Source organism: Urocitellus parryii, chromosome 12 (assembly GCF_045843805.1).
Source record: "Urocitellus parryii isolate mUroPar1 chromosome 12, mUroPar1.hap1, whole genome shotgun sequence".
In the NCBI taxonomy this organism is placed as follows: domain Eukaryota; kingdom Metazoa; phylum Chordata; class Mammalia; order Rodentia; family Sciuridae; genus Urocitellus; species Urocitellus parryii.
Window position 1 is genome coordinate 38691976 of NC_135542.1, and position 26997 is coordinate 38718972.

Consider the following 26997-nt stretch of genomic DNA (forward strand, 5'->3'; position numbering starts at 1 on the left):
AGTTTCCACTTGAGGAAGAGAACAGAGAGGAGCAAAAGGTATGAGGGACCTTGAGGCCAACTGCCACTGCAGGTGGTGGTACCTGTGTAGGTTGGAAGGACTCACCAAGAGCTTCTCTACCTGCCCCTGGAGGGGGGGAGGGGGCCAGGGCCAGGGCGGTTCTGCCACTCCTGGGAACACAGTGCGGTGGATAAGCACAGGCTCTGCTTGGCATGGTGCCCAGATCTCTTTCGTGGCTGTTTTTGTCACCGTTTGGTCTCTAAACTGAGCCAAGGGCTTGGATCCATCTGGTCAGGCTCACCCAGCTCACGAGGAGCCAGTGGGACTCGGCTCATTCCCGCTCCAGGTCCCAGGGAGAGGGGGAGGAGGCAGGTGCCCAGGGCAGCATCAGCTCCGGGACTGTAGCCTCTGAGCACTCAGGTAGTAAGGACTGAGTGCATCAGCCAGCCGCAGGGACGGCAGGGACGCAATGCAATGTCCCACCCACTGTCTAGCCCACAGGTTCGCATGTCACTGGAGCTCGGCTGACCTTGGCTGCAAGCTTCGACTGCAAACAAATTTTGCCTACATGTTTTCCATTCTCTTGGATCCAGAGCCTCCTGCAGCAGTCTTCTCGTAGCCCACCGCCACAGGGCCGGGACCCCTCTGAACCTCAGGATGCTCAGTGGCCTCTGCACATAGAGCATGTGTCTGCACTCTGCGGCCAATCTGTGTGGCCCTGGAGATGCTCATGACCAGCCGCACTCCCGCTGATCCCTGCCCCACCTCCTTCTTTTCAAGAGGACATCTGCACTTGACCTTCCCCACCCCTGAGCCACCCACCAGAACCAAGGGAACTGGGACCAGGTTCTGACCCAGTGTCTTGCTTTGTTCTGGAGGCTGGCTGGGCTGGGAGGCCTCATGGCCCCAGGTACAGCAAGAGCAAAAGGGGCATTGTCAACAGAGAGATGTGTGGGTGTCTCAGAGCCAAGGACTGAGCAGCGGCAGGGATCTGGAAGGGACAGGAAGCAGGAGCCAAAGAGCCATTGTGAAGCCTGGAAGGATTCTTCCTTCCCTTCTGATCACTGCTTCTCTGAGCGCCTCGGCCTCATTCTGCTCTCTGGCAGACCCAGCATCTCCGCTTTCACATGATAAAAAACAAAACAACCACCATCCAAGTAAGCCAGGAGCACCTTCCTGTGTTAGGAAATAAGGCAGTGTTCAAACTCGATGAGGAACATAAAAGGGACAGAAGAACCAATCTGAAGGGGATCCCACGGGACATATTTGGGACAAAAAATATGGAAAATGAAGGACAATAAAACCCATACCCACCAGGCAAGATGGCGCACACCTGTAATCCCACCTACTCCAGAGGCTGAGGCAGGAGGATCACAAGTTTGAGGCCAGCCTGGGCAACTTAGACCCTGTCTCAAAATAAAATATAGAAAGGGCTAGGGTGTAGCTCAGTGGTGGGGCACTTGCCTGGCATCATGCATGAGACCCAAGGTCCAAGCCCCAGGAACAAAAGAAAAAGAAGAGGCCATACCTGGCTACACCTGAGAAGCCACTTCCCATGGTAGTGCCCACGAACTACATTCAGTAACACTAATAATAATAATGATGATGATAATAAAGCTCATAATTTTTAAAATTTCAGGTACCAAGGAGGAACTCTTCTATTGAAGATAAGAAGTTATAGAATAAATAACAACAAAATCACTTTTTCCTTTTTATGGTACTGGGGATTGAACTCAGGGTGCTCAAACACAGAGTCACATTCTAACCCTTTTTTTGCTTTTTTTTAGTTTTAGGTGGACACAATGTCTTTATTTTATATTTTTGCTGAGGATCGAACCTAGTACCTTATGCATACTAGGCGAGCGCTCTACCACTGAGCCACAACCCCAGCCCCACTTTTTTGCATTTTATTTAGAGACAGGGTCTCACTGAGTTGTTTAGGGCCTTGCTGAGTTGCTGAGGCTGGCTTTGAACTTGTGATCCTCCTGCCTCAGCCTTCCAAGACACTGGGATTACAGGTGTGTGCCACCATACCCTAAAATCACCTTTTGGTGCCTGTCATAGCAATACTAATTTAGGTAAGAATAAAAGATACTAAAAACATTGGGCCAAAGATTCTTAGGGAACAGTAAATGCTGAAATCTAAAACATACCTTAACCAACTTAATAAACTCAACCCCACAAAGAGCAAGACAACTGACCCCAGGTAGTTAGCCCTCCTGCCAAATATAAGTAAAGAAACAGCATAACCTGAGTGTAGTCAGCAAAGAACTCAAACGGAGGGACATTCTGCCAAACATCCATGTCATGAAAGACAAAGGAAGGCTGGAAAGTGATCCAGACCAGACTGGACAGACCATCCTGGATCCAGCTCCAGGGTTCAAGCAAAGCTGGTTATAAAGGACACTTTGCTGAGTCTTAGAAGATGGACTAAACCTGAGGTGACAGCATTGTATCAGGGTCCCACTGCCTGCAGAGTGTGCAGCATGGGATGATTTTTCTGGGGTTACGTAGAACACTCTTGCTCTTAGGAGGCCCCGCTGCCGTCTGTAAAGTGCTGTGAGGTCTATAACAAACTCACCAATAGCTTAACACCAACGTTTGGTGTGTACATAGAGATAGATAAAGCAATGTGGATAAAGTGTCCACAGCTAGTTAATTTAGATGAAGAGTGAGTGTCCATTGTACTATTTTTTTAATACCATTCCAAGGGTTTGAGAATTGAAAATAAAAAATAAAGGTGGGAGAATGGCCACCACCAGTGGCTCTGGAGTTGGCATCTCCTGGGTTGCAGGAAGAGCCAGGGAGATGATCAGCACTCCACTTCTAGACCCTGTGAAGGTGTTCTTTGATCAGGTGCAGGCAGGGAGCCCATGTGCTCAGCTCTGGCAGAGGAGCAGGGTCAGGATGGTGCCCGACCAGTGTGAATGTGCAGGGGAGAAGGGAAACGTTCTGTGCCCTGGGGGGGCATATCCAGAGAGCTATCCCAGTGAGCCAACTGTGGAGACCCTCACCCGGGCACTCTCCAACCTCCGCAAGACAGTTTCCAGGGTCAGCTGTCCTGAGGCCCAAACCTGACTTCACTTCGGGCCTCCCACAGCTGTGAGAGCAGCCAGAGTCCAAGGATCCCAATACTTTTTCTCTAGTTTGCCCCTGTTGGGGGGACTACCATATATTGAGCACCTACTAAGTGATTCTCAATACCTCCTGAGGTGCGGATGGTTTTCCCCACTTTAAAATGAAGAAGTCAAGCGTTTGTTCATTGAAGATCTTGATGCCTATGCGGAGAGGACTCCTGAGGTCTGCCCACACCCAAGTGCCACACTCTCACATCCTCACATCTCTGTCTTCACGCCAAGCAGCCACGTGGGGAGAAGTCTCGGAGCCACACAGAAAGCCTCCTCCTACGGCTCTGCCTCACCCGAGAACTCCAGAGCAGACAGCTCCAGGGGCTTCTGTCCCCGCCAGGGCCAGCTTTTGTCCCACCCTAGAGCAGGTGCACTCCCTAGGTGGTCCTGGGAACACTGATTCCAACCCAGCTCCGGTGACAGCTGGTCCCGGGGGGGCCGCGGAGAGTCCTGCTGCCTCTCCGGGTCAGTTGCAGGGTCCTCCTGAAGACTGGGAGGATGCACGCACACGAAGTTTAAGCGTCATGCAAAGTTTTAATCTCTGAAAAACCTAAGGAGAAAAAGAAACGAAGACACTTGTAGAGAGTGAATCGCTACAGAACGGCCCTTCCTCCCGCCGAGGGCGCCCGTTTGCCCCGTGCCAACCCAACCGCGGGGAAGCAGAACCGCTGGGGCGCCTCCCGGCGGCTCGGAAGGGTGCGGGTGGGTGGAAAGAGGAAAAGTGAATCAGCAGCGGGCGGGGCCGGGCAGGGTGCGATCCCGGGGCGGAGCCAGCAGAGTCGGTGATCCAGGAGAGGCGAGGAGCCGAGTGACAAGGGGGCGGGGCGGGCGGGACGACAGACTCTGGCAGTCAGGAGAGGGGTGGTCCCTGCAGCTCAGGGCCAGGGCGGGGCCTGGGCGGGGCGGCACTGGGCGGGGGCGGGCGGACTGGAAGGCGGAAGGAGGGTGCGCCGCTGGCTGCAGAGGGTGGAGCCCCGGCTTTCCAGCTGCGATCCCGCCGGCGCCATGGAGGACGCGCTGCTGTGGTTCTGCAACTGGAGCACCCTGGGCGTGTGCGCCGGGCTCAAGCTGCCGCAGATCTACGCGCAGCTGGCGGCGCGCAGCGCGCGGGGCATCAGCCTCCCGAGTTTACTTCTGGAGCTGGCCGGGTAAGGCCCGAGACGGCCTGGCCGCAGCTGGGAGCCCGGAGAGCCGGGCTAGCAAGTACACTGGGCAGCTGAGGGTTGTCGGGCGCTTTGGGGCTGGGGCCACTTCCCGGGGCCGCTCTCACCCTCCTCGGTGCCCTCCTCCAAGCCAGGTGAGGTAGGAACTGACTGCTCACGCCCATTTTACACGTGGGAAAGTTGACATCCAGCGGGATCCTGTAGTGACAAAACCCACCGCTGTGAGCAAAGCCATTTGCGCCTTGAGCCCTTCATCGTCCCTAAACTTACTCTGCACCGTCGGTGTCTTTTCTGGTCTCGATTCCCTGTCCTCTACGACGAGAGCTTGGACCAAGGTAGAAGGTCCATATTTGGGGAATCAGACCATGGAGATGTCTTTGAAGCTAGAGGAGGAAGGGAACGTGGGTTGGCGCTTGAAAGATGGGCGGGTATCCGACCGGTAGTTCAAGACGAACATGTGGAGCAGAGTTGTGCAACTTCTGTTTGGGAAAACACGCCCCTGAAACGCGAGGTCTCGACCCTAGCCCCGGCTGGACTCCCGCTCCCCTTCCTCCTGGCCCCGTCCCCACGGTCACACAGCACCTCCGAGGGCTGGTCCTGCACGCACCCTGCGGGGGGCCGGTCGGTGCGCGAGCATTCGGTGTGGGGCACCGATGGGGTTCCCACCAATGGAGGAAACCTTTCCCGAGAAGCTGGGCTGACCCGAGGGCTTGTGACCCCCTCACGGGCTTGTGAATAACCTTACGCTGGGTGCCTCCCACCCCGGCTGGACAAATCTGGAGAGAGCGCGTGGGGCCCGGAGTGTGGGAGGCAGCCTGCATTTCAGGTATGGAGGGGGAGGAGCTGGCAGAATGAGGGATAGGGCACAGTACAAGGGCTAGAAGTGGCCCCACTGACTGACAGTGCGGGATGGGGAATGAGGGCGTGGAAAGCCAGGAGTGGGATTTGGCTCCATCCCTTGCTAAGACACGGTGGCTGCCCGCGTGCAGGACTGGATGAAAACTGATGCCTACAGAGTCCCAATCCGCACACCTGCTCAGCCCGCATTCCTGCTAGTGCTGCACGCTTGGGAAACGCTAATCGACTTGGGGGACAAAGAGGGGTGGGCCTGTCTTAAATCCGGTGTCAGCTAACGCCTCATCCCACGGCTTACCTAGCTCAAACCCGCCCTGGCAAGGAGGTCTCTCCTGGGCCAGAGAGCCCAAAAGTTGGGTGTGGGGTGGCGCCTTCAAGCTTATTGTCTTGCTGTTGATCACCGTGCAGATAGAGGAGGCTCTTCAGTTGGCTGGCCACCAGCCTGCATATCTGCCTCCAGGGCAGTGCCAGGGCCCAGCCCCCAAACGTTTGTATTTGAGCGGGCTGTGATAAAGCCCACCTCCGATGTCACCTCCCTTCCAAGGCCTGATGAAGTGATTAGGCTCCACCCTGGATTCCAGTAGCTTTCTCTGCCTCCCTCCCAAGCAACTGTTCTTCAGGACTTGGGGCTCAGAGCACTTTCTGCAAGCCCTCTCCTGGCACCTTGGGTTTTGCCTTACTTAATCCGCACAACTGCTTCAGGAAGTACGGATTGTTTTTATCCCCAGACAATAGAACAATAGGAGTTGGCCGGGCAGCTCCACAGGAACTTGCCCTGTGCATCCTGGCTGCTCCCCTGACCCTTTCCCCTCTCTTCTTTCCCCCTCCTTCCCTGGGGAGGTGGTCAGGACCAAGCAGAGACACTGCAGGCCTGAACCCTGTTGGGCCATGCCCAGCTTTCTGGACCTGACCAGGGGGCTAACAAAGTGAGAGCAGGAGGGTCTACCACCATCAGACAGCTTAGAGGCAGGACAGTCTCTGGTAAGGACATGGACCCTCTTTGGACCCCCTTCTGAGCAAACAAACTATAAAACATTTTTTGAGATACGCGTGTCCACTGGAGCATGAGCCAGAGGGACCTGGGGAGACCCAGATCAGTCAGATCACTCTGATCGCTCAGGGAGGGGAGCCACTTGCGCGGGGTCTTCAGGAGGGCCAGGAGAGAGCTGTGTGGACCCAGGGTTTCTCCCGGCTGGGGGCCTTCTGGAACTGAAGCTCAGGCAGAAACAGAAACAGTGAGACTAGAAGATGTGTTCAGACCAAAGAAGGAAGATGAAGACATCTTCACCCCTTTTAAAGTATTCTCTGGGCCTGTCCGACAGACCAGGAGCCAGGCCTTGGAGCATCTCCGTTTACAGATGGGGACACCAGGCTCTGAGTGGCGTGAGGAAGTGTGCCCAGGGATCTAGCTCAGGGTAGTTCTGAACCCCTCTGTCCCTCTTAGGGCTCCACATTCTCATCCCAAGGCCGCTGAGTGAACACCTACCGCGGGAGGGAGCCCAGGAGGTCTCAGGAAGGGGCTTGGGAGCTGGCTGGGGCTTCACACCCACGGACAGGCTCGCTGCTGATAGCGGTTATCAGTTTTACCCAGGGGTGGCCTCTGGGGAAGATTCTTTTGGAAAAAAACTGGTTCAAATACAGACTCTGCCCCCTTCTCTTGGGCTACTTGCTTTGTGTATTTTTTTGTTGAAACCTCCAGCCTGGGTGTGGTAGCAGAAAACTCAAATATGACTCCTCAGAGCAGACTAGGGATCTAAACAGGACAGTGGCTGGGTGCCAGATGATGTCTGGCTTGACTTTATTGTAATGAACATTTTAACTATTACTTTTTAATTTGAAAAAATAATAATTTAAAAATAAATAAAAAACACTGCTGCACCCTCCCAGGCCACAGGAGAGGTGGGAAATTTGAGCCCCCTCTAAAAGCAGATGGCACCAGAGGACCAGCCTGGGAGTAGAGGACCAAGCTTGGGGCTGCAGGCAGCACCCTGGCTGGCACGAGGAAATCCAAGCTTTTCATCTTGTCCTTGAGTTCCTATAGGCCTGGGCTTCTTTGGGCCTCAGTTTCCCCAAGTGGTCTGTAAGGTATGGGGACCCGTGTGGAGGTTCCTGAAGGTGTGCACACTCTGACCTGGCAGGAGCCTGTTCTGCAGGTCTCTGGCTGTGTTCCAGGAGGTTTGCACTGTGACAGAGACCCAGGCCCTGGCATTCAGCTCAGCAGCAGCCTCCCCTCCCCCAGGGCCCTGGGGGCAGAGTGGGAGGAGAGTCTGGGAACAGCCCCCACGTACACCTGTTCCTCCTTGAAGCTAAGTCAACTGCAAAGCAACCCCACCCAGACCCTGCAGGCAGCCAGGCTTTGGGGAACCTGCTAGTCCTGTAGAGGCTGACCCCTGAGGGTCTGGCCTCCCAATCTGTGACCACCTGCAGCTAAGCCTAGATACTGTCAGGAACAGGAGCCCAGGCCCAGGCCCCAGCCACCATATGCTTTGCTAACAAAGGTTTTCTGCTGCCCCAACCAGCTTAGGAAGGACCTGTGGAAAGACCAGCCCCTCCTGAGGGCCCCTTCCTTCCTGTCCCTGGGGAGCAATGGACGTGAGAGATACAGCTGGGCAGGGGACAGCGCCTGAGAGAACAGCAGGGGATTCTGGCTGAGGGAAGAGGCTGGGCTAGGCCCTGTGTGAGCCAGAGGGCAGGACTGCTCTAGGCTGCACTCTCAACAAGGCCAGGATCCTGGGGTCTCCAGCCCCTTACCCCCAACCTCTTACCCAGCTAGGCGGTTCCTAGTGGCCTGGAGGGTGTTCCTCCTTCCTCTCCCCCAGGCTGTGGGAGGCACCTCAGGGGACAGGTAGCATCCTTCCCCTTTAGAGCAGCCCTACCTCCGCCAGCCTGCCATTAAGCCCCCTCAGGCCCCACCCACCATCCAGGGATGTCCCTGCCCCTCTGGGATCCTTTCTACCTAAGCCACCTCTTAGGGTGACAGCAGTGAGTGCCACCTTGGGAGTGGCGTCTCCAGGGGGCTCCCGAGAGCCCAGCGTTGCAGACTGGCGGATCTGGGTCCAGAAGCTGCACCCTTGTGATCCTGGTCAGCACTTCACCCTCCGTGGAACCTTCTTGGTGAACAGCCATCTTCAAGGACCCCATAACCATGGTTTGTGTTGCACTCTCGCCCAGCACCCAGCCAGTTCTGGGTGCCCCAGGTCCTGCAGGTTTCATCCACCCTATTCCAACTTCTGTTCCGTGGCACCTGGGTTCCAAGCCATCAGCTCTTAGCAACAAACACACCTGCGTTTGGGGCCTGGCTGGGGGCAGGGTGGTCCGGGAACGTTTGTGCCCCCTCTTTGCAGGTTCCTGGTCTTCCTGCGCTACCAGTGTTACTACGGGAACCCGCTGCTCACCTACCTGGAGTACCCCATTCTCATCGCTCAAGGTAAGGCCCTTGGCCCCCACTCTGGCCGCCTCCGAGACCCTCCTCCTCTCACGCAGAGCCTTTCCTTCCAGACGCCGCCCTCCTGCTCTGTGTCTTTCATTTTAACGGAAACATGAAGCAGGCCGCGCCCTACATGGCTGTGTATCCTTTCAGCATCTGAGTGAGAAGGTTGGAGGGGGTGTGGCTCAGGGATGCAGCACTTGCCTCGTAGTGCCAGGCCCTGGGGTCCGTCCCCAGCTCCCGGTTGGGGAAGAAAAAAAGAAAGAAATGGGGTCTGGGGTACTGGCTAACAGCAACGCATTTTGAAGCAGGTCAGGTACCAGCTGTATGGTTTGGGGTTAAACTAAAATGTCTGTGTCCTCAGACCCTCGCACAGGCCCTGCCCGTGGCCTCCCCGGGACAGGGCGCCTGGGTGTGCTGTGCATCACCTGGTGGTAGGCTCAGCGCCTCCCTGCAGACTATAGAATCAGCCCTGCCAAGAGTAGCATCTCCTATCTTATTTGTTTATCTGAGACTTTTCTTCCTTGCCCGAAACATTCTGCCAGATTATTAAGTAATGGCCATGAGAGCACCTGGCATCCAACTCCCTGCCCCTGACACACCCCGTGGACCTCCTGGCCTGCGGGCCACAGGGTGTGGGCCTGTGATGGCTGACTCACGTGCCAGTCACTCTGGGTCAAGGCAGGGCATGTCATGGTGGGAGCCTGGCCGCTCTCACCTGGGTGAGGGCGAGGCCTGGGTTCAGCCGTTTGTGAGGACTGGCTGTCACTCTTGTTCAACTCCACACCCCTGGAAGGGCTGGGGGAGCCTTCGCTGGAGGGGCCCGCTCACTAATCCTCCGCACCCTTTTCCTGCAGGGCTCCACGCCCTTTTCACGGGCAGGAAGGGGGTGCTTCAGCGAGTCCCAACCCTCTGCTGTCTCCCCCTGTTCTCTGGCTCTGTTTCCTGCAGCACAGGGCCCCCAGAGCTGTGCGGCTTATACTCTCAGGTTAGACCAGGTGGGCTAAGGGTTTTGAAAATAGTACTCGGAAGATGAAAAGCATCACGTGATTTGCTTTTTAAACAAAAGAGAGCAGCTTATCGATGTGCAGGATGTGCAGACGCTGAGACCGCAGATGACAACACTTGGATGTTGACAGTAAACTATTCACGTAACTGGGCCCTGAAGTCTGGAATATCTGCAGATGTTTTTACCCTTCTGACAGTGGAGACCTACAGAAAGCAAATAAGGAGGTCACCATAGTCATAATAAATATATATATTTAGCACAAGTATATCCCCAATATGGCATGGGACATACTTTAATCCAAAAAATTTTTGGTTAATCTGAAATTCAGAATTTGACTCGGCATCTTGTATTTCTCTTTTTCTTTTTTTTTAGTTATTGATAGAAATTTATTTGTATTTACATGCAGCACTGAGAATCGAACCCAGTGCCTCACACATGCTAGGCAAGGGCTCCACCACTGAGCTCAACCCCAGCCCCATCCCGTGTTTTTCTCTGGGGAATCTGGCAATGCTGCAAATGAGTCATCTGTGGAATTTCAGTGGCTTCTATTACTGGTCAGATTTTATAAAGTGCTGCATGCATATTGAGAATAAATAGAATGAAGTGGGCTGGTACAGAATCGAGGGGAGAAAAAGTCACAAGAAGAAGTTGAAGGAATCGAGTTAGAGAGTGCTGTGGACGTGGGTTGTGTCCAGCTGGATTCCAGCTGCCTCTGGTGTGCCTGCAGCACAAGGCACCGTGGGATTCAATCCTCGCACTATTAATGTAATGAGTTCCAATCACAGCCATCCCCTGGGCTGCTCCTGTGCACGGAGGGCTTTTAGGAAGTAGGCAGGGCAGAGAATGGCAAGTCCATGGAGCAGGTGAGCAAACTAAGACTTGGAAAGTGGGTCGCCCAGCCCCCAGGGACACCTGGCCACCCCTCCTGGACTTGCTGGTCCTGCAGCGTCGTTGAGCTCCTCACACCAGCCAGAATGGAAATCCAGATCATTCCCCCGCCTCAGCATTGCCCACCCCTGCTGTTTAAATTTTAAAAGAGAGTTGGTGGGAAAGGGGGAAGGAAGTCAGTAAGAAGGTCACTGCACCCGTTCTGCAGAAATTCCTACTTTGTAGGGTTGGACTTCTTTTGTAAGTCCTTAACTTTGGGGCCGTGGGCAGGGGTTGAACCTGGAGGTGCTTAACAACTGAGCCACATCCCCAACCTTTTTAATTTTTTATTTATTTTTTAATTATTATGAATTTTATCTGTTCTACTTAGTTGTATGTGACAGCAGAATTTATTTCAATTCATCATACACAAATGGAGTGCAAATTTTCTGGTTGTACATGGTGTAGAGATACACCGTTTGTGCAGTCATACGTGTACCTGGGGTAATGGTGTCCATCTCATTCTGCCGTCTTTCCTACCCCCGTAATCCCTCCCCACCCTCCCTTTTGCCCAATTCAAAGTTCCTCCATTCTGTTTTGAGACAGGGTCTCACAGAGTTGCTTAGGGACTCGCTAAGTTGCTGAGGCTGGCCTTGAATTGGTGATCCTCCCACCTCAGCCTCCTAGAGACTGGGAATACAGGCATGCACCACCAGGCCCGGCATAAGTGCTTAACTTTAGACAATAAGTTGGAGATGTCCGCCTCATGGGGAATAAGGAACACTCCAGCCCCAGGGAATAGTCCCTGAGCACTGGGGTCTTTGAGTTTTTCTTCTGGGATCTGCTTCTGCTCTTTTAACTTCAAGCTCATGCTCACTCGCAGCCCTTTTGGTCTTTTCCAAGTCCAGCAAGTTCTAGCAGAACAGGCCCCAGTCCCACCCGTGGCTTATCCTCTTGGTGCATCTAGAGGGGATGGGCGGGGGGTGGAGCTGCCAGCAACCTGCTGCCGTGTCCCTTAGCACGTGGTAAGATTTGTGTCTTCTTGGTTCATCCTCAGCCTGCAGAAGTGGATCATTGACCTGGCCATGGTGAGTGTTGCCCTGACGACGCACCCGCGGCCCCTCCCACAGTGTGTGACTGTTGAGCACCTGTAATCGTCAGAGGATGAAGGAATTCTTTCTGGGTTGATAATTGTGTATTGGCCACATACTCATCCTTTTTCTAGCTTTGCCCCGCCCCAAACATTCTTTTTCCTCATTGAAAAAGGTCTGATTTTTTTCCTAACTTAGCTCAGAGCCAAAACTTCCCATGGGATTCTGAGAGTGGGTCAGGATGCCCTTGCCCACAGATCTTTCCAAGATGACAGAAGCGAATGTCGCTCCTCGATGCGAGAAGGGGAGCTCACTGGTGGTCACAGGCCACTGTCTGCCACGTGCAAACTCATGGATTTCACCCCCACCCCACAACCTGTCCTTGACTTGGTGACTGGGTGCAGCAGTGCTGCCTGGAGCCTGGCTACCCTGTGGTCCAGGGTGGTATTCTCTTGCCTGCCGACCTGGGAGTCTTCGCTGGGAACTCGGGTGCCTCCTGCAGCAGGTCCTCCTGCAGCAGGCCGCTGTGTTCTGGTCTCTGGGGCTGAGGAGGCTGCAGCAGCTGTGAGCCTTCACCCTGCGGAAGGTGGGAAGCTGGGGGTGCAGGCCCCTGAGAGTCAGGCCCGAAGGTCAAGGCGGCGGTCCTGGGTGCTCTTCTGTGCTCTCACCAGCCCTCATTGAGATGACACTTCATGATCTCCATTTGCCCTTCCCCTCTGTGGTCCATCCTTCAGGCCCGAGTACCTGCTCCATGGCAGCCCGGGGACCTGGGGGCAGGGTAGTGGGTGTCCAAATGTCGTGGAGCTGCAGAGCAGCCGAGGAGTGGACGGCTTCCCCGGGAGACCTGAACCCCACTCTCACCCCCCGTTTATTCACAGAGGAGGACGGGGCTCTTCAGAGTGTCCCGAAGCAGCTGGAGCTGCCCTGCTCCTCTCTATTCTGGTCCTAGTTTGGAGGGTCTTAGGGGCACCGTGCTGTCCTGGTAATATGTGTATTAAGACGGGACACTTCTCAGTTATGGTCCCCCCCCCCCAAAAAAAAAGACCACTTCAAGATTCACAGATGCTTTTCTCCTGGAAAGATGAGCCCCGAAGAATCCAGAGGGCAAGCTTCTATGCAGCAGGTCGGTCTCCTGGCTCCTCCCCAGGCTCCGTGTGGCCTCGGGCCCTGGGGCTGGCCTCAGATGCCAGTGTCCCTCTGCAGTCCTCCCTCCGCTGTCTGCCCAGCTCTCCAGATTGCCCGCCAGCCTCTTTCCTCACAGGTCCACTTGCTTGGGGCTAGTCTAGCCACCATCTGCACCTGGCACCACCTGGGTGACCTCAGTGGCCTCCCTGCAGTGGACCCAGTGGCTGGACTTGCAGGTGCTGTAGACCTGGCCCTGGTGGGCCACAGGCTAATTTTTGAGGCTTTCTGACTTCACAGGTTGCAGAGGACCCAAGCGCATCTCTATGTGGATTAGAGCAGCCAGGACTTCAGGGGGATGGCTGCCATTGGCTGCTTGGAGTTTAGGAGTGACTTTTCTTTAAAAGCACTGTATCTGGTGCTCTGATGGGTCTGACTTTCTTATGTTTCATCTTCAAACAGAACTTAAGTACGTTCATCAGCGCGGCCAGTAAGTTCGCCCAGCTCCAGTATCTGTGGAAAGTGCGAGACTCGGGGGCTGTGAGCGCGCTGACCTGGGGCCTCGCTGCGTACACCTGTGCAAGTAAGGACGTGGGGTGGCCCCTGCCAGCATCCTGACTCTCCGGAGTGGTGAACTTGGTTTCCAAACATTGTGGTCTCTTAGCCTTGATACTTTGCAAACAGCTATTCAGATAGAGCCTGCTAGCTAAGAGTATCCACATTTACAAGTGGATTCAATGTCCTCTGCTCACCATTTTCTGCAAGATCCGTATTTTGTATTCTAGTGGCCAAAAAATAAATGGAGGTGAAAGTACACTTTCCTCCAAATATCTGGCCTCATGTTAATAGTTCTCTGAAAAGCACGGAGACTGATTATATTGAGACCACTGATATATTTTTAAACTTTGAATCTTAACAATTTAATGAATTAAACAGATGAAAACCATGTTATCAGCTGGCAGTGGTGGTGCACACCCGTGGTCTCAGCAACTTGGAAGGCCAAGGCAGGAGGATCACAGAAGGGCTGGGCGTGTGGCTCTGTGGTAGAGGGCTGCTGGGTTCAGCCCCCAGTACCATAAAGGAAGGAAGGAAAGGGAGGGAGAAAATCACACATTGTTTTAATTCAGAGATACCACAGTGGCTTTATAGGACTTTAGTTTTACTATTTTAAATATTTTAATTATAATTCATGGTTCATCTGCAACTTATAGGACCAACTTCTCCATAGAAATTGCTGGTTTGAGGTTTTCAATGTCTAAAGTTACTTAAAATGACTTCTTAAGTTTTATTTTTAGCTTTCAAATGTTTAAGGATTAATGTGTTTTACAGCTATGATTTCTTCTGGAATTGCTAATTAGATATATTACTTATTAGCTCCTAAATTTATCTTCAGACCTGTTGCTTATTAAATTTTCTTTTAGAAAGTCCTGTAACTGCAGAGATGAGTCTATTATCGCAACCTCTCTCCCATGGCACTTTGTGCTTAATGAGGACTTAGGTGTTTGTTGAATAGGTGAAAAATGCACAGAGGACTATACATTTTTTTTTCTTTGCAGTGCTGAGGATCAAACCCAAGGCCTCACTCATGCTAGGCAAGTGCTCTACCACTGAGCTACATCCCTAGGCCCTTAGGATTTCATGGGAAAAAGTAAACTGCTTTAAACCCAGTGTTCTTTTTGAGAGATGAGGCTAAGGACTTCCGCACCGCTGTGGAAAGCATGGAGTCTGCATCTTTAGCATCCCTCCTGGTTCCTTCCCCCGGCTACTGTTTTTAGCCCTTGGAGCCAGTCACTGCCACATAGCACATCTTCTCTAGTCACCGTGCTGCCCAAGAGGTCTCTTGAACTTGTCACACTGAAATTTGGCCATCCATCTCTCCAGCTGCCCCCCTCCACCCCAGGTGCCTGGTCTCTGCCCTTCAGGCTTGTGTTTTAGCCGGAAGATGAGACCAAAAAGCTACATGTCAATATGCACTAAATGCAGAGCATGGTAGCAGAGGGCACGCGCCTCTGGAGGGCTGGTTTGGTGAGAATGTGTGCTTTGCGCTGCAGGAGGTGGGGTTCTTGATCCCATTTCACCCTGAGGTGCGCTGGTTTAAATTGCTACCCCAGAATCCTGTTTATTATGTGAAAGCTTCTTCCAGAAAAATGAGCTAGAACTGAACAGTTCTGGTTAGACTCAGGCACCCTTACCCATTTCTGGCCCTCAGTTTCCTTACCTGTGAAATCCAAGGTAGAGCTCAGTGATTTCAATGCACTGTTTTAAGTTGGTAGGAGCCTTTCTTTAATGAAACTACCAGGAAGCTCAATATGCAAATGAGACTTTTAAAGTTGCCTTTGAGGGTGGGGGTTGTGGGTTGGCACAAAAACAGTGGAAGGAGAGCTCAGCCTCTTCCTCTTCCTCTTCTGTAGTTGGCTGAACTCAGCTACTTCCTAGAAACTGTCTGTGCTCTTAGGAGCAGTTTGTAAACCACTGTGCCAGGAAGCATGGCTGGTGTTTGGATGGTTCTGGAATGTAGTGCTAGTTAGTGATCTGACCTAACAAAACCTTCCAAGACTGGTTAGTGTATATTGGCATGTTAAAAGGGAACGACATTAGCTCAACACCCAAATGCCTGACAAGCAAGTTATTTATTGCTGCCAATTTTCTTTTACAGCAAGAATAATAACAACTTTAATGACCACCAATGATTTTACAAGTAAGCAAAAGTACTTTCCTTCCTGTTTGTGTTCTATTTGTGCCTCTTTGGAAACTGCCTTTCATAGATCTGCTTGGCTCTCGGGATATAGAGTCAGGATGGCAACAGCGTGTTCCTCATCGGTCACCATTTTTATTGCTAAGCGACTACTTGGAGTACCTGGGATAGACTAGGCACGAGGGTCGACTCCACTGCAGAATGAAAATGGGCAGTGCAGGAACCACACGCTTAGCTACTGGAATCTGTCGTCCCAGCTGCTCAGGAGGCTGAGGCAGGGGGATGGCTGGAGCCAGGCAGGTCTGGACAATATGAAACCAGGTCTTTTTTTTAAGAGTAGGAGTAGGGCAGGATGCGCACCTGATGGGAACCCGACCTCTGCGGGAGCTGAGGGGATTGAAGAAGACAGAGATCTTACAGCAGAAGAGAGACTTGGTCAGAGAGGTAGAGAGACCCTTACAAGGCACAGCCCAGGGGAAGGCTGGGAGCAAAGAGGACTCAGGCCTAGAGAGGCCGAGAGGCCCCTGAGTCTGGCAGCACTGAGCAGGAGAGCGGGGAGGAGGAGGAGGAGGAGGAGGAGGAGGAGGGTGCGGGGCTGGGGCAGGGCCTTCCCAGCTGAAGAAGGGCCACGGGAGAAGCCTCTGAAGCTCTGTAGAGCACAGAGTGGAGGAGAAAGTGTTCTGGTTAGAGTTTAGTAGTTCCTCAGGCTAATGTTCAACTCCCAAGTCGAGCCTGGTGTATATTATAAATCTTTGGAAAAAAAATTAGAACACATGGTTGTATCTGTTCTATCCAATGAAAATCAGAAAACGTCCCCAGCACACAGACCCTTAAATAAGCTAACTATTTGAGACTTATTGCTTCAGAAAAGGGAAATGCATATGATTGTCCTTTCCCAGAAGCTGTACCTTTGGCCCAGACTTTTTTTTTATCAGCTCTGGTTGTAGGATTAAAATTATTCTAATTAAGCCAGGCATGGTGGCATATGCCTGTAATCCCGGCCAATAGGGAGGCTGAGGCAGGAGGATTGTGAGTTTGAGGCCAGCCTTGGCAATTTAGCAAGACGGTGTCTCAAAATAAAAGAGCTGGGGATGTGACTTAGCGGTAAAGTGCCCCTGGGTTCAATTTAGTACTATTTAAAAAAAAAAAAAAAAAACACTATTCTGATGAAAGGATCCAGTTAGATCAGGTGGGAGAGTGAGGATGGAGACAGGCCTGGGTCTCCCTCTGGACTTGAAGACTTCTTAGCAGGTCTGTTTTGGTTAGTTACCCTTTGACTCTCCCTGCTAAGAAGTCTTCTCATCTGAAACCAAGTTTCAAAGACCAAGAATAACGCTTCTTGCTTGTGGTTGCTGTTCCTGAAAATGACCAGCGTGTTTGGTGGCTGTTTTAAATAGTGTGGCTTACCTGTTTTACCATCACAAAGGTATTTTACACCTCATCAACCGTATTTATCAGGAGTGGCATTGCCTTAAATGCACTGTAACAGCGACCTATTTATTTCACAGAATCACGGTTTTATGGTGACTTCATTATAAAATATGCTTCGATATCTGGCCCGTTCTTCAGAATTAACCTTAATGGAATGCATTAGGCTACAGAGAACACAGAACCGTCTGAGACAGTGGCGCCCCTTATGTGAAATGAGGAAAGGGATTTAAAAAGTTGTACTTCTCAGCCAGAGCCAGACCTCGCTCAAGCATGAAAGGTGATTAGGGGTTGGCGTGAGGTCAGATGGGGAGCTGCAGGCAGACATCATGACAGGAAGCTCATTTCCCGGCGTGTCTGATCCACAGTTGGATTTCATTCTGGGTTGGGGGTGAAACTTGATGTGGCTGCTGCTAGAGCAGGAAGTGGTTTTCCTCCCTGATGTGACAAGCTCTTAATACCCACATTCTCCTTCTTTCTGGTTTTTTAGTTCTTATTCGTTTTGTGATCATGCTGGCTTTAAACTTATGGGTAACAGCTACAGTACTTCGCTACCGGAAGCCCGTCATAAAGGCTGAATGACGGACCTTATTGCTACACAAAAAGTGGATTTTGAGTAACTGAAGCAAAGGAAAAAGCAGCTCATTGCTACGTGAAGGTCTTTTATGTATTTAGTCAATCATTTCAGGAAACTTTGAAGTCAGAGGTATTTAGGACTTCAAAGAGTACTTAAACTTACTTAAAAAAATGCCAATTTTGCTGGGTTTGGTGGCATATGCCTGTAATTGCAGGTACTCAGAAGGCTGAGGTAGGAGGGTGACAGGTTTCAGGTCAGCCTGGATAACTTGGGGAGACCCTGTTTCACAATAAAATAAGGGCTGGTGTGTTTCTCGTGGTAGAGCACTTGCTTTGCATATGTGAGGCCCAGGGATCAATATCCAGGACCAGGGAGAAATGTCTTAGAAGGCGGATTTCCCTCCGTCTCCCCACTCCTGAGGCCACAGCCAGCTGACAGCTCATCTTTGATACCTGCAGTGACCCACAGAAGATGCTCAAGCAGCCTACGAGCCCTCGTTCTTCAAGTCATGATTAAGTACTTTCTGAAAAGCCAACTACATCTGTTTTTCAGGTTTCAAAATCTTTTAAGTAATAACTTCTTTCCACAACTAAAATGAACACGGAATGAGATTCTGCTCAGTTGGGAAGTGAAACTGCAATATATCAGCAGGGCTCGCTCTGGGCCTGCTTGATTGTAACACAAATAAAACACCGGGGCCTGGCTTGATGCCACACACCTGCCCGGCTAAGCAGGGAGGGCTAAGCACCTCCTGGAAAGGCTGGTGTTCTGTGCTCAGTGTCCTTTGGCTTCACCCTGTGCCTTTGAATATTTCTATAAAAAGGTACTAATAGTTGTAATCTCCACTGAGGATGAGGAAGTGTATCCCAGGAAACTTCCCAGTTTAAGCACAGTGCTACCATTTAAAAAGGGCTACACCTGTATCATTACTGGGTTTTGGTATAAGACACCACTTTTTAGCTATTGAAAATACAGTAGTAAAGAGCAATGCTAGGTTCTGTCTAAAGCTTATGGATTTTATTCTTATAGTATCTTGTCCTAAACATGTTAAGAGTATTCCCTAACATTTCAAAACTCAAATCCCCCTTCTACGTGAATGGTATTATTCTGTTATATGCAGTAAGCAAGCAATGTTTACTAGTATACGTTTACTTTCCTGTGAACCTGTGTATAATAAACTTTCATATTTTGGACTCTGATTGATTGATTGATGCTGGGGACTGAAACTAGGGTCACATACATGCTAGGCAAGCACTCTACCACTGAGCTTTAATGTAATTTTTGAAATTATTTAATTTTTCAATAAACTGATTACTTATTTCAGAATTACCGCTTGGGACCATGAGGAAGAAAAATATCGTATTGAAAACCCCAAAGACTCGGAAGGCAGAGACAGGAGGGTCCAAGCTGGAGGCCAGTCTGGGAAAGATAGTGGGACTGTGACTCAAAAGAAAAAACTGCTGGGGGTAGCTCAATGGTAGTGTCCCTAGGTTCAATCCCAGTAGCAGAAACTAAAATTAAAAAAAAAAAAAAATCATTCTCATGTAGCTGTTTTGATCATAGATGGCCTTTAAAAAAAATCCAAGTTGATATTTCCTCATATACACTTATAACCTATTAGTGCAAATGCAAATTATGTGATTTTTTATTCCAATGAAGATTTTGATATACTTTATCACTGCTTAAAATAACTCCCTTAAGAACATATCTAAGAAGAGTGCTCCAATTTTTCCTCTTTGGGAAGGAACAAACATTTTAATTATTCCAGACACATATTTAATCCTTCATTTAACAGATAAAAACATTGAGGTGAGTGCAGCTGTGGTCTAGACCACACCCAGCCCATGCTTTATACCCAGGTTTTAGGGAAGACAAATTTTTAGGTAAGCTTTAGAAAGCTGTAGCATTCCAGGACTATTTCACAGGCAAAGTATGAAAATGCTTACATCTTCATTTCTTTTATTTATTTTTTTATAAAAAGCAGGCATAAAATACAATTACATTTCTACAAAGATGCAATAAAATTAAAAAAAAAATCAAGGGGGCACGATTTTTGTTCATGGGGACAGTTGATCAGCTATTTATGATTATCTAAACCATGCAGTTCATAACTTATTACAATCCCAAACATAAGTCATCCCCGGGGAAGGGAATCAGGCGAGGCCCCAGCCGTGACACCCGCACTGTCACACAGTGCTCTTCAAAGTGCTTTAGGGCCCAGGCACCTTCACAAGCTAGGGGAGCTGAAGCCTCTGCCAGGCGAGGGAGCGAGTCAGTAGCAGTGTCACCGTGGACTGAGAGGCTCAGTGGTGTGCTGAGGGGTTTTAGACACCTACTCAGAGCCTTCTCTAAGGTGAGTGTAGTGTCTGAGTGTCTGCTCTCCCCTCAGAACCCTATGAGAAGGACCAGCAGCAGCAGCAGGACTTGTGAAACTGCGCGTGGTGGCCTAGGGCTTCCCGGGTAGGATCCATGTACTGACTGAGGCCCAGCAGCCCCGCAGAGGCGCGTCCTGGACCCCGGCACTGCTGCAGTTCCAAAAGCGCTCACTGGTTCCCATGCCCATCAGGTGCTACCCATTAGTCAGCTACAGCATTTTAAACTTTCAGATTTTTTTAAAAAATCTTGCTTCTAGATAGGTCTTAAAAAATTAATACTTAAAAAAATTCATTATACATTAATCTTCAACAGTAATACCGGCACTAGTTTTACTTCTGTCTCGCTATCCCCACAAAAGTAAAAAAAATTAAACTAAGAAAATCCCAGTATTCACTCTTTCTTAGTTCCCATAGGAGGTATTCGTGGCTCTAGGAGAAATCAGGTGAGAAGAAATAAACAGAATTTGGTCTTATAAATATAGAAATTCTGGAACCTCAAGAAAAAGAAACTGGCACAAAATCAGGTTGTTTCATATTTACCAAGTGTTGGGAAGAAAATGTGGACAGATGTGTACATGAAGGTGGCAACTGGGGAAAAAGCAAATTCTCACCCAAGGTCAGAATTTTTTATTAAGCACATTTCCATTAGTTGGACAAACAACCTTATAAATCTTTTATCAAACCATATAATGTGAAGAATCTCCATGGGAGAGATTTTTTTCTCACCCCTCAGAAAATCTTTTCCCCTAAATACTTCACATTAATTTTTCTTGTACAGTTGTATCACACCATGATTCTCCCTGTTCATATATATATACATATGCATATATGTATATACATATACACGTACAGCATTCAAAATTCAAACTTTTGCTTTTTACTCAGATACTTCAATTACTCGTGTAAACTTGAAATTATTTCACCTTAATAAAGTTTATTAAAAATATATATATATACTCTCCAATTCAGAATAATAGGATAGAACCTCCCATAGTGTAACAAAATCTTTATATAAAATATTAATTCCGTCTCCTTTTAACAACTCTAGTGAATGGAAATATTTCTTCTATATAAATTTTATATATTTTTCATTTTAATCTTTAAAAAAACAAAAAAAGCAAGCTGTGTCCCAGCCAGCACTGCAGGATGAACCTGTGAGGGAAGTGGCAGCACGTCGAGTGTTAGCACAGAAGCAGGGAAGAGCGCAGAGCCAACAGCGTGAGAACAGCTCAGAATATCAGTAGGCCAAAGTGCACTCTGTAACTCCCACAAAAGTATCTATAATGGGGACTCAACTCTTCAAACATCTCTGCATTAACCCCAGAGGGAAGCAATGAGAAATGTCTACTTCCTTCATTGAAATACTGGATGATACATTTCGATCATTCCAAACTCTGTGTGTGTACACAGGAGAGCCTGATAAAAGACTGATTTTTTTAAAAACTTGATGCCTACCATTGCTGCATACTGTTGCAGTACAAAACATACTTATCTGGGATAATGAGAAACACAGCAGGAATGGTCCTGCATAAATTTTAGTCTTGAGAACATTTTAAAAATAAAAATTTAATCGGGTGCCTTTGAGGCTGCTTCCCCCCAGTCAGTGATTTTCTTAACCCAATACTGAGATACCACCAGACCCAGTTGTGTGTTTGAGGATCACATTTAAATATTTAAAATATATCTACAGTATATCCTAGTTTTCTTTATATCTGAGACAATTTTTAAATCTTGAGTGTGAAAATGTAAAAATAGTCACAAATGTCTTTACCAGAAATAAAAACACATCTAAGGTGGCCAGTAAGTTCAAAGCAAAGAGAACATTTTGTAGTCACAGACTAATACTGAGGTCTGTAGAAAGGGATAGATGAATAAAGATATACAACAAAGATATATTAGTTCCAATACTAGCCATTATTGTTTCTAAGACCAATACATTAAAAAAATTGTTATACAATCAAAATAGGCTGACACTGATAGAACTACTATGTGTAAAAATAGTGCACTTTTTTTTTTTTTTTTACCCTAAGCAACTTTCCATCCTAAGAGCTGGTAAACACTTGTTCTTTTTTTCTTAAATACAGAAGGGATGAGACTTTGAAAAAAAATTAAATTAAGGCATTCAAAATGGGTAAAGTTCTCTATCATGAAGCATTAGGAAACTGATATAATTAACTTCAAACTTCTTATTACAGCAACTGTTTAAACATGAACATGCAGCTTCCATTATGTGCAGGGGAAAGTGAATCAACTCCACATTATGGCTTTATACAAGTGCATAGTTGCAACTGAAATAATGATATCTGATTAATGTGTATAAAAAAATAAAATGGGGAGTTTAAAAAACCCTCTTGCAGTATTACAGTACTATATGTGTGTGTGCACATACATACACACACAGTATCATGGTCACATCTTAAAGATGCAGTCAATATCACTGTAGTGGAATCCATTCCCAGGTTCTTCTGGCAAATGTGCTGGTGAAATCTCTCTATCAAAGCTGAAAAGATGATTTCTTCAATATTTAACTCTTCTCAATTCTTCTGTGCAATGTAGTGTGAGTGACTGCCAAGAGAGCTTTATGAAACAAGTTTGGGAGAGTTGCAGATGATATCCTTATTCTATTAACCAACTGCTGTTGGTTCAACTTGTTTGAAAGAAGCTAGGAAAACCTCTCCAAGACTTGTCATTGATATTACAGGAAAAAGGAAACACATATATGTATGTGTATACATCAGTCTCTCTGGAAAATACAGATTTTTAATAAATTTTAGGTCATCATATTTCAGTCTTATTTTAACTGGAAGAATATGATCACCTTGAATGACTGCTTTCATAGAAGGCAGTTAGCTGGAAAGAGAGGAAAGATAAAAGTTAGTTGATAGTAAAATAATTTAAGAGACTGTTAAATTCCTTGAAAAGGCATTTCAATTCATACTTTTAAATTATACTGTCTTCCAACTGCTATATTTTTAACACCTAAAATCATGCATAAGCATAGTAACTGTATTACTTTTCTTATTTATTTTTTTTTTTTTTAGGTACATGCAATTATATTGCTTTTCAATACAACAATGGACTTTGGAAGTCCCATAGTGGTTACAAACATTACACACAGTTTTAATGCAGTTAACAAGATATTAGGGTTAAACAATATGCCACTAATAACACATCTGAATTGAAGTTTGATGTGAGGTTTAACTGCTAGCTGCCTCATGTATTTGAAAGAGCAGTGGTCTTAAGGGCCAAGTTCTTCTTGGCTGTTTGGCCCTAAGCCACATTTTTCTTATTTATGAAACAGGAACAAACACAATGTTGTAGTAAAGATGCTCCATAAAACCTGCATATAAACAGATCCCAATATCACGTTTTGCAACATGCTGACTTAGTGTAAGACAGGTGTTCTTCCTCTAAACTCGGTCTAGGTAAAAGATCGAGGTCATGAGGCTCAACTTTCATTCCATTTTCTTTAATCACTATTAACGACACTATTTGATGTTTTCTAAAAGCACAGGAATTTTCACAGCATATCATTAGCATTCTTCAGCAAGGGTAACACTGAGTTCTTGCAACATCTCATCACATCACAAAGAAAGCCAAATCAGAAATAGCAATTTCACAGCACTTAGCAAACTTAGAAAGTTTTTATGGTTTGAATTCTTGCAAACTAGAGAAGGAAAGAGGGAGGAGAAAGGGATGGAGGAAGAAAGTAATCCCATGCTATGTTCACAAACTAGTGCAGCTGTAGGAGCTTCAGAACACTGTAATTTTACTTCTCTGAACACGGCTTCTTTGGAATGAATAGAAAGTACCAGAATTAGCTCCTTTTGTTATTTCTACATGTTTCATTCCCAAGATAAAAATTTTTAATTTTGACAATACTGAGAATTTATAGACAATAGAGAATCTGAACATAGCATTTTACTTTTATACTTCACATGGAAATTTCAGTTAGAAACTTTTCTGTAAACTCTTTTTTAACAGACTATTAAAAGCAACTTTACAAAATTTCAAAACTAGCGGAAAAATAACGAAAGCCCAACTGCAAACCACATGCTCTACACGGAAGTGCTAAAATAACTTTTTTTCCATTTTTTTGATTTACCCCATTTATTTCTTCAGAAATCAAAAACATCGTCATCATCATCACCATCATCAACATCATCAAATGACCAATCCCAGTCTTTAAATGCCAAATCAAGCAATCTGCAATAGGAGGTTTGCAAATTTATACTCTTAACATTCTCTATAAACTACAGCTTAATGCTATGACTGAGAAATTGTATTTCAAATGTGCTGTAAGCATTTTCACTTTCCCTTCACCAATAACATAATTAAAATTAAGATGGATGCATAAAAGAAAACTTTCCCTTTGTTTGTAAATGTACACAATTATGTTGGCCAGGTACGCTTTCTAGAATACTAGTTAACTGAAGACAGAGATAATATTTGGGAAAATATCATACAATCTGCTTCCTCCTCCTCATCCCCACTGCCCAGATAAAGATGTAACTGTCCTGCTACTCAGTCTGAGAAACATGAAGGCTCAACAGCTGCCAATATTCCCTTCATAGCAGTGCCTAGATTATCCGCTCACATTTCTCCACAACAGCACCACAAAACCTAGAAGAATAGGGGAGTGATACCCTGGGAACACAGTCTTTCCAATACCAACAGTGCCCTACCTAGCTCAGGGAGTCACCAACACCTATGCTCTACATGTGAAAAGGTAGACACAAAGGAAAGGCTACAGGTATATAAGCGACATGGACAACTTATCTTGGCTAAATAAATTTTACTTAGTGCTGGGGTTTTGTCTTCTCTCCAATCCAATAATCAGTAACACTGAAATCATTGTATTAAAAAAATAGGAGTTATCGTTCATTATTTATAACTGTGACATTCATCGATTTGTGCCAAGGAACTCATCTGGTCCCCAAAATCTCACCCGGGATCACTATGTCAGTGGTTCTCAACTTTAGAGAATATGATCTTCTGAATGCTCTTTGAAACTTTGACAAAACAGGTTTATGGATGTTATCTTAAAACTAAACAAACCAACTAAAATTCTTGTCTTCTAAAGTGGCAGAACAAGGAAAATCTGAGAAAACAAACTTTGTGGGGCACGGTGGTGCAAAGCTGTAATCTCAGTGGTACAGAAGGCTTAAGCCGGAGGCTCCTGAGTTCAAAGCCAGCTTCAACAACTTAGCAAGGACCTAAGCAGTAAGAGCCTGTCTCTAAAGAAAATATAAAAAAGGGATGGGATGGGGGGCTCAGTGGTTAAGGCCCCAAGGTTCAATCCCCAGTACCAATAAATAAATAAACAAACACAAACTTTGATATAATTTTACTTATCTATTTGCAGATCACAGCTTTGTATACACTAATTTTATGAGGCTAAAGTAACTTTTACCTTTTGTTTCAACTTGGAAGATTACTATAGGTAGGGCTTCCTAGATTTCTGGAAGATTACTATAGGTAAGCCTCAGTTTCAGCACATTTTATGAAAAATCAGCATTTCATACCCTTCCAGAAGCTCTGAAGTATGTGTCAGTGACAAAATCTCAAGTTTCACAGTCCAGTCACACAGTTGCTGTGTGCAATACATGACAGGACTTCCCTAAGAACTCTCTTTCATCCCTTCTATTCAGTCATTGAACTTTGGTTTTTTTCAATTTTAAAAAATCTTTTTGAATTTATGTTTCTTTCCTCCATTTTCACTGTCAGTTCTCAGTTCAGGGTCTCATTAAGTTTGAACAGACCAATCCCTCGTTGAAATACCTCTATTTGTAGAACAAAATCAAAATTCCTCAGCAACGTGTAGCTGGTTCTTAAGTTAGGTTCAAAACTTCCTTGTCAGCATCATGTCATCTTCTACCACTTCCTACCGTCACTTGCTCCTGACCCCACTGTGGCTCGTTTCACACATGAGTAATTCAGACAGCTTCATTCTTCTGCATGTGACATTTTGCCTGGAATTGTTTTTGCCCTTATTTGTTTGCCTGGAAAATTAACGATTCTCCATTTTTTGTAAATATTTCACGCCACTCCCACCCCAATTTTGGGTATTAAACCCAGAGGCACTCTACCCACTGAGCCACATTTATTGAGACAGAGTCTCCCTAGGTTGCTGAGGCTGGCCTTGAACTTGCAGTCCTCCTACCTCAGCCTTCCAAGCTGCTAGGATCACATGTGTGCACCATTGTGCTGGGCTTGAGACCTCCCTTCATACCTCCAGCAGAATTCACCATGCTTTCCTTTGGTGTTCCATGTCTCTATTGCAGGCAACATTTTATAGGGCAGTTCAATTATCCGTTTGCCTGTTTCCTCCATTAACTGGTAAGTTACACCTCAGGACTTCGAGACTAACTATCAAAGAATGCTTTATAGGGTGCACTGAATTTTGAGTTCTAGCAGCAATACACAAGAACATTCACTTCTATCTTACAATACTGAGTTTCTTAATCCTTGCCAGTTTGGCAGGTGAGAAATGGTTTTGTGTTATAGCTGTAATTCTTTGCTTAATAATTATTTTGATCACATTTTTACTTTTAAAAGCTACTTCTAGAGTAGTGCCTCAATGTTTTTCACTACTTTTATATTAAGATAAGGCAGTTAATGATTTAAAAGACATCCTGTTTGTTTTGCAATGCTAGGGACTGAAACCAGGGCCTCTTGCATGCAAATACTCTGCAACTGAGCTACACCCATCAGCATCTAAAATATTTTTATATACAAAAATATCAACCCAGACTTTTCATATATACGTTGAAAATATTTGGTATTTTAACTTATTGTAAAATGGTGTTTCAAACTTTTACAAGGCTTTAATTTCAGAATAGTAGTCTCTATATAGTCACTTATTTTATTCCATTTATTTAGTGGGCTTATTTTAACACTTTTAAGTTATATACAACTTTATCATTTTTCCCAAATGATAGTCTGCTAGCTTTCTAGCACTTAGAAGTAGAAAAGAATGAATATAAGATCACCATGACACAAAAGCTCTCCTCACCCTGAAGTTTTAATTATGCTGGCATTTTCCCCCTTAAAACCAGATAGCACCACAATGAACACTAGTTGAATTTCTGCTTTATACTTTCCAGAATGGTATTTTTTAAAAAAGACCCCAGGGGGAAAGGAGCAAGAAAGGTACTCCAGCCAGGCCAGTACTTTTGTGTCTTGTATTGAAACAAATTATTATCTCCCTGTCTTCATCAAGTTAGCATTTTATTTTAAAAAATCTACTTTCCAGCACAG

At 47.0% G+C, this 26997-nt stretch overlaps 2 protein-coding genes across 2 annotated transcripts in view; one reads left to right on the top strand and one right to left on the bottom strand.

Moving 5' to 3' along the window:
- The first annotated feature begins 4074 nt into the window (after nucleotides 1-4074).
- On the top strand, nucleotides 4075-18539 carry Slc66a3 (solute carrier family 66 member 3). Its single transcript, XM_026411570.2, has 7 exons — nucleotides 4075-4276; nucleotides 8491-8573; nucleotides 8645-8714; nucleotides 11480-11537; nucleotides 13125-13245; nucleotides 15319-15360; nucleotides 17276-18539. The coding sequence occupies exons 1-7, from the start codon at nucleotides 4134-4136 to the stop codon at nucleotides 17365-17367; spliced, it is 609 nt and encodes a 202-aa protein (XP_026267355.1). The 5' UTR covers nucleotides 4075-4133; the 3' UTR covers nucleotides 17368-18539.
- Nucleotides 18540-19304: 765 nt separating this feature from the next.
- Nucleotides 19305-26997, bottom strand: part of Rock2 (Rho associated coiled-coil containing protein kinase 2) — a 136431-nt gene continuing 128738 nt past the window's right edge. Inside the window, exons 33-34 of the mRNA XM_077791974.1 lie at nucleotides 23843-23943; nucleotides 19305-22587 (exon numbers count right to left, since the gene is read on the bottom strand). Coding sequence (XP_077648100.1) covers nucleotides 23856-23943 — 88 coding nt within the window. The 3' untranslated portion in view covers nucleotides 19305-22587; nucleotides 23843-23855. The remainder of the gene's footprint in view (nucleotides 22588-23842; nucleotides 23944-26997) is intronic.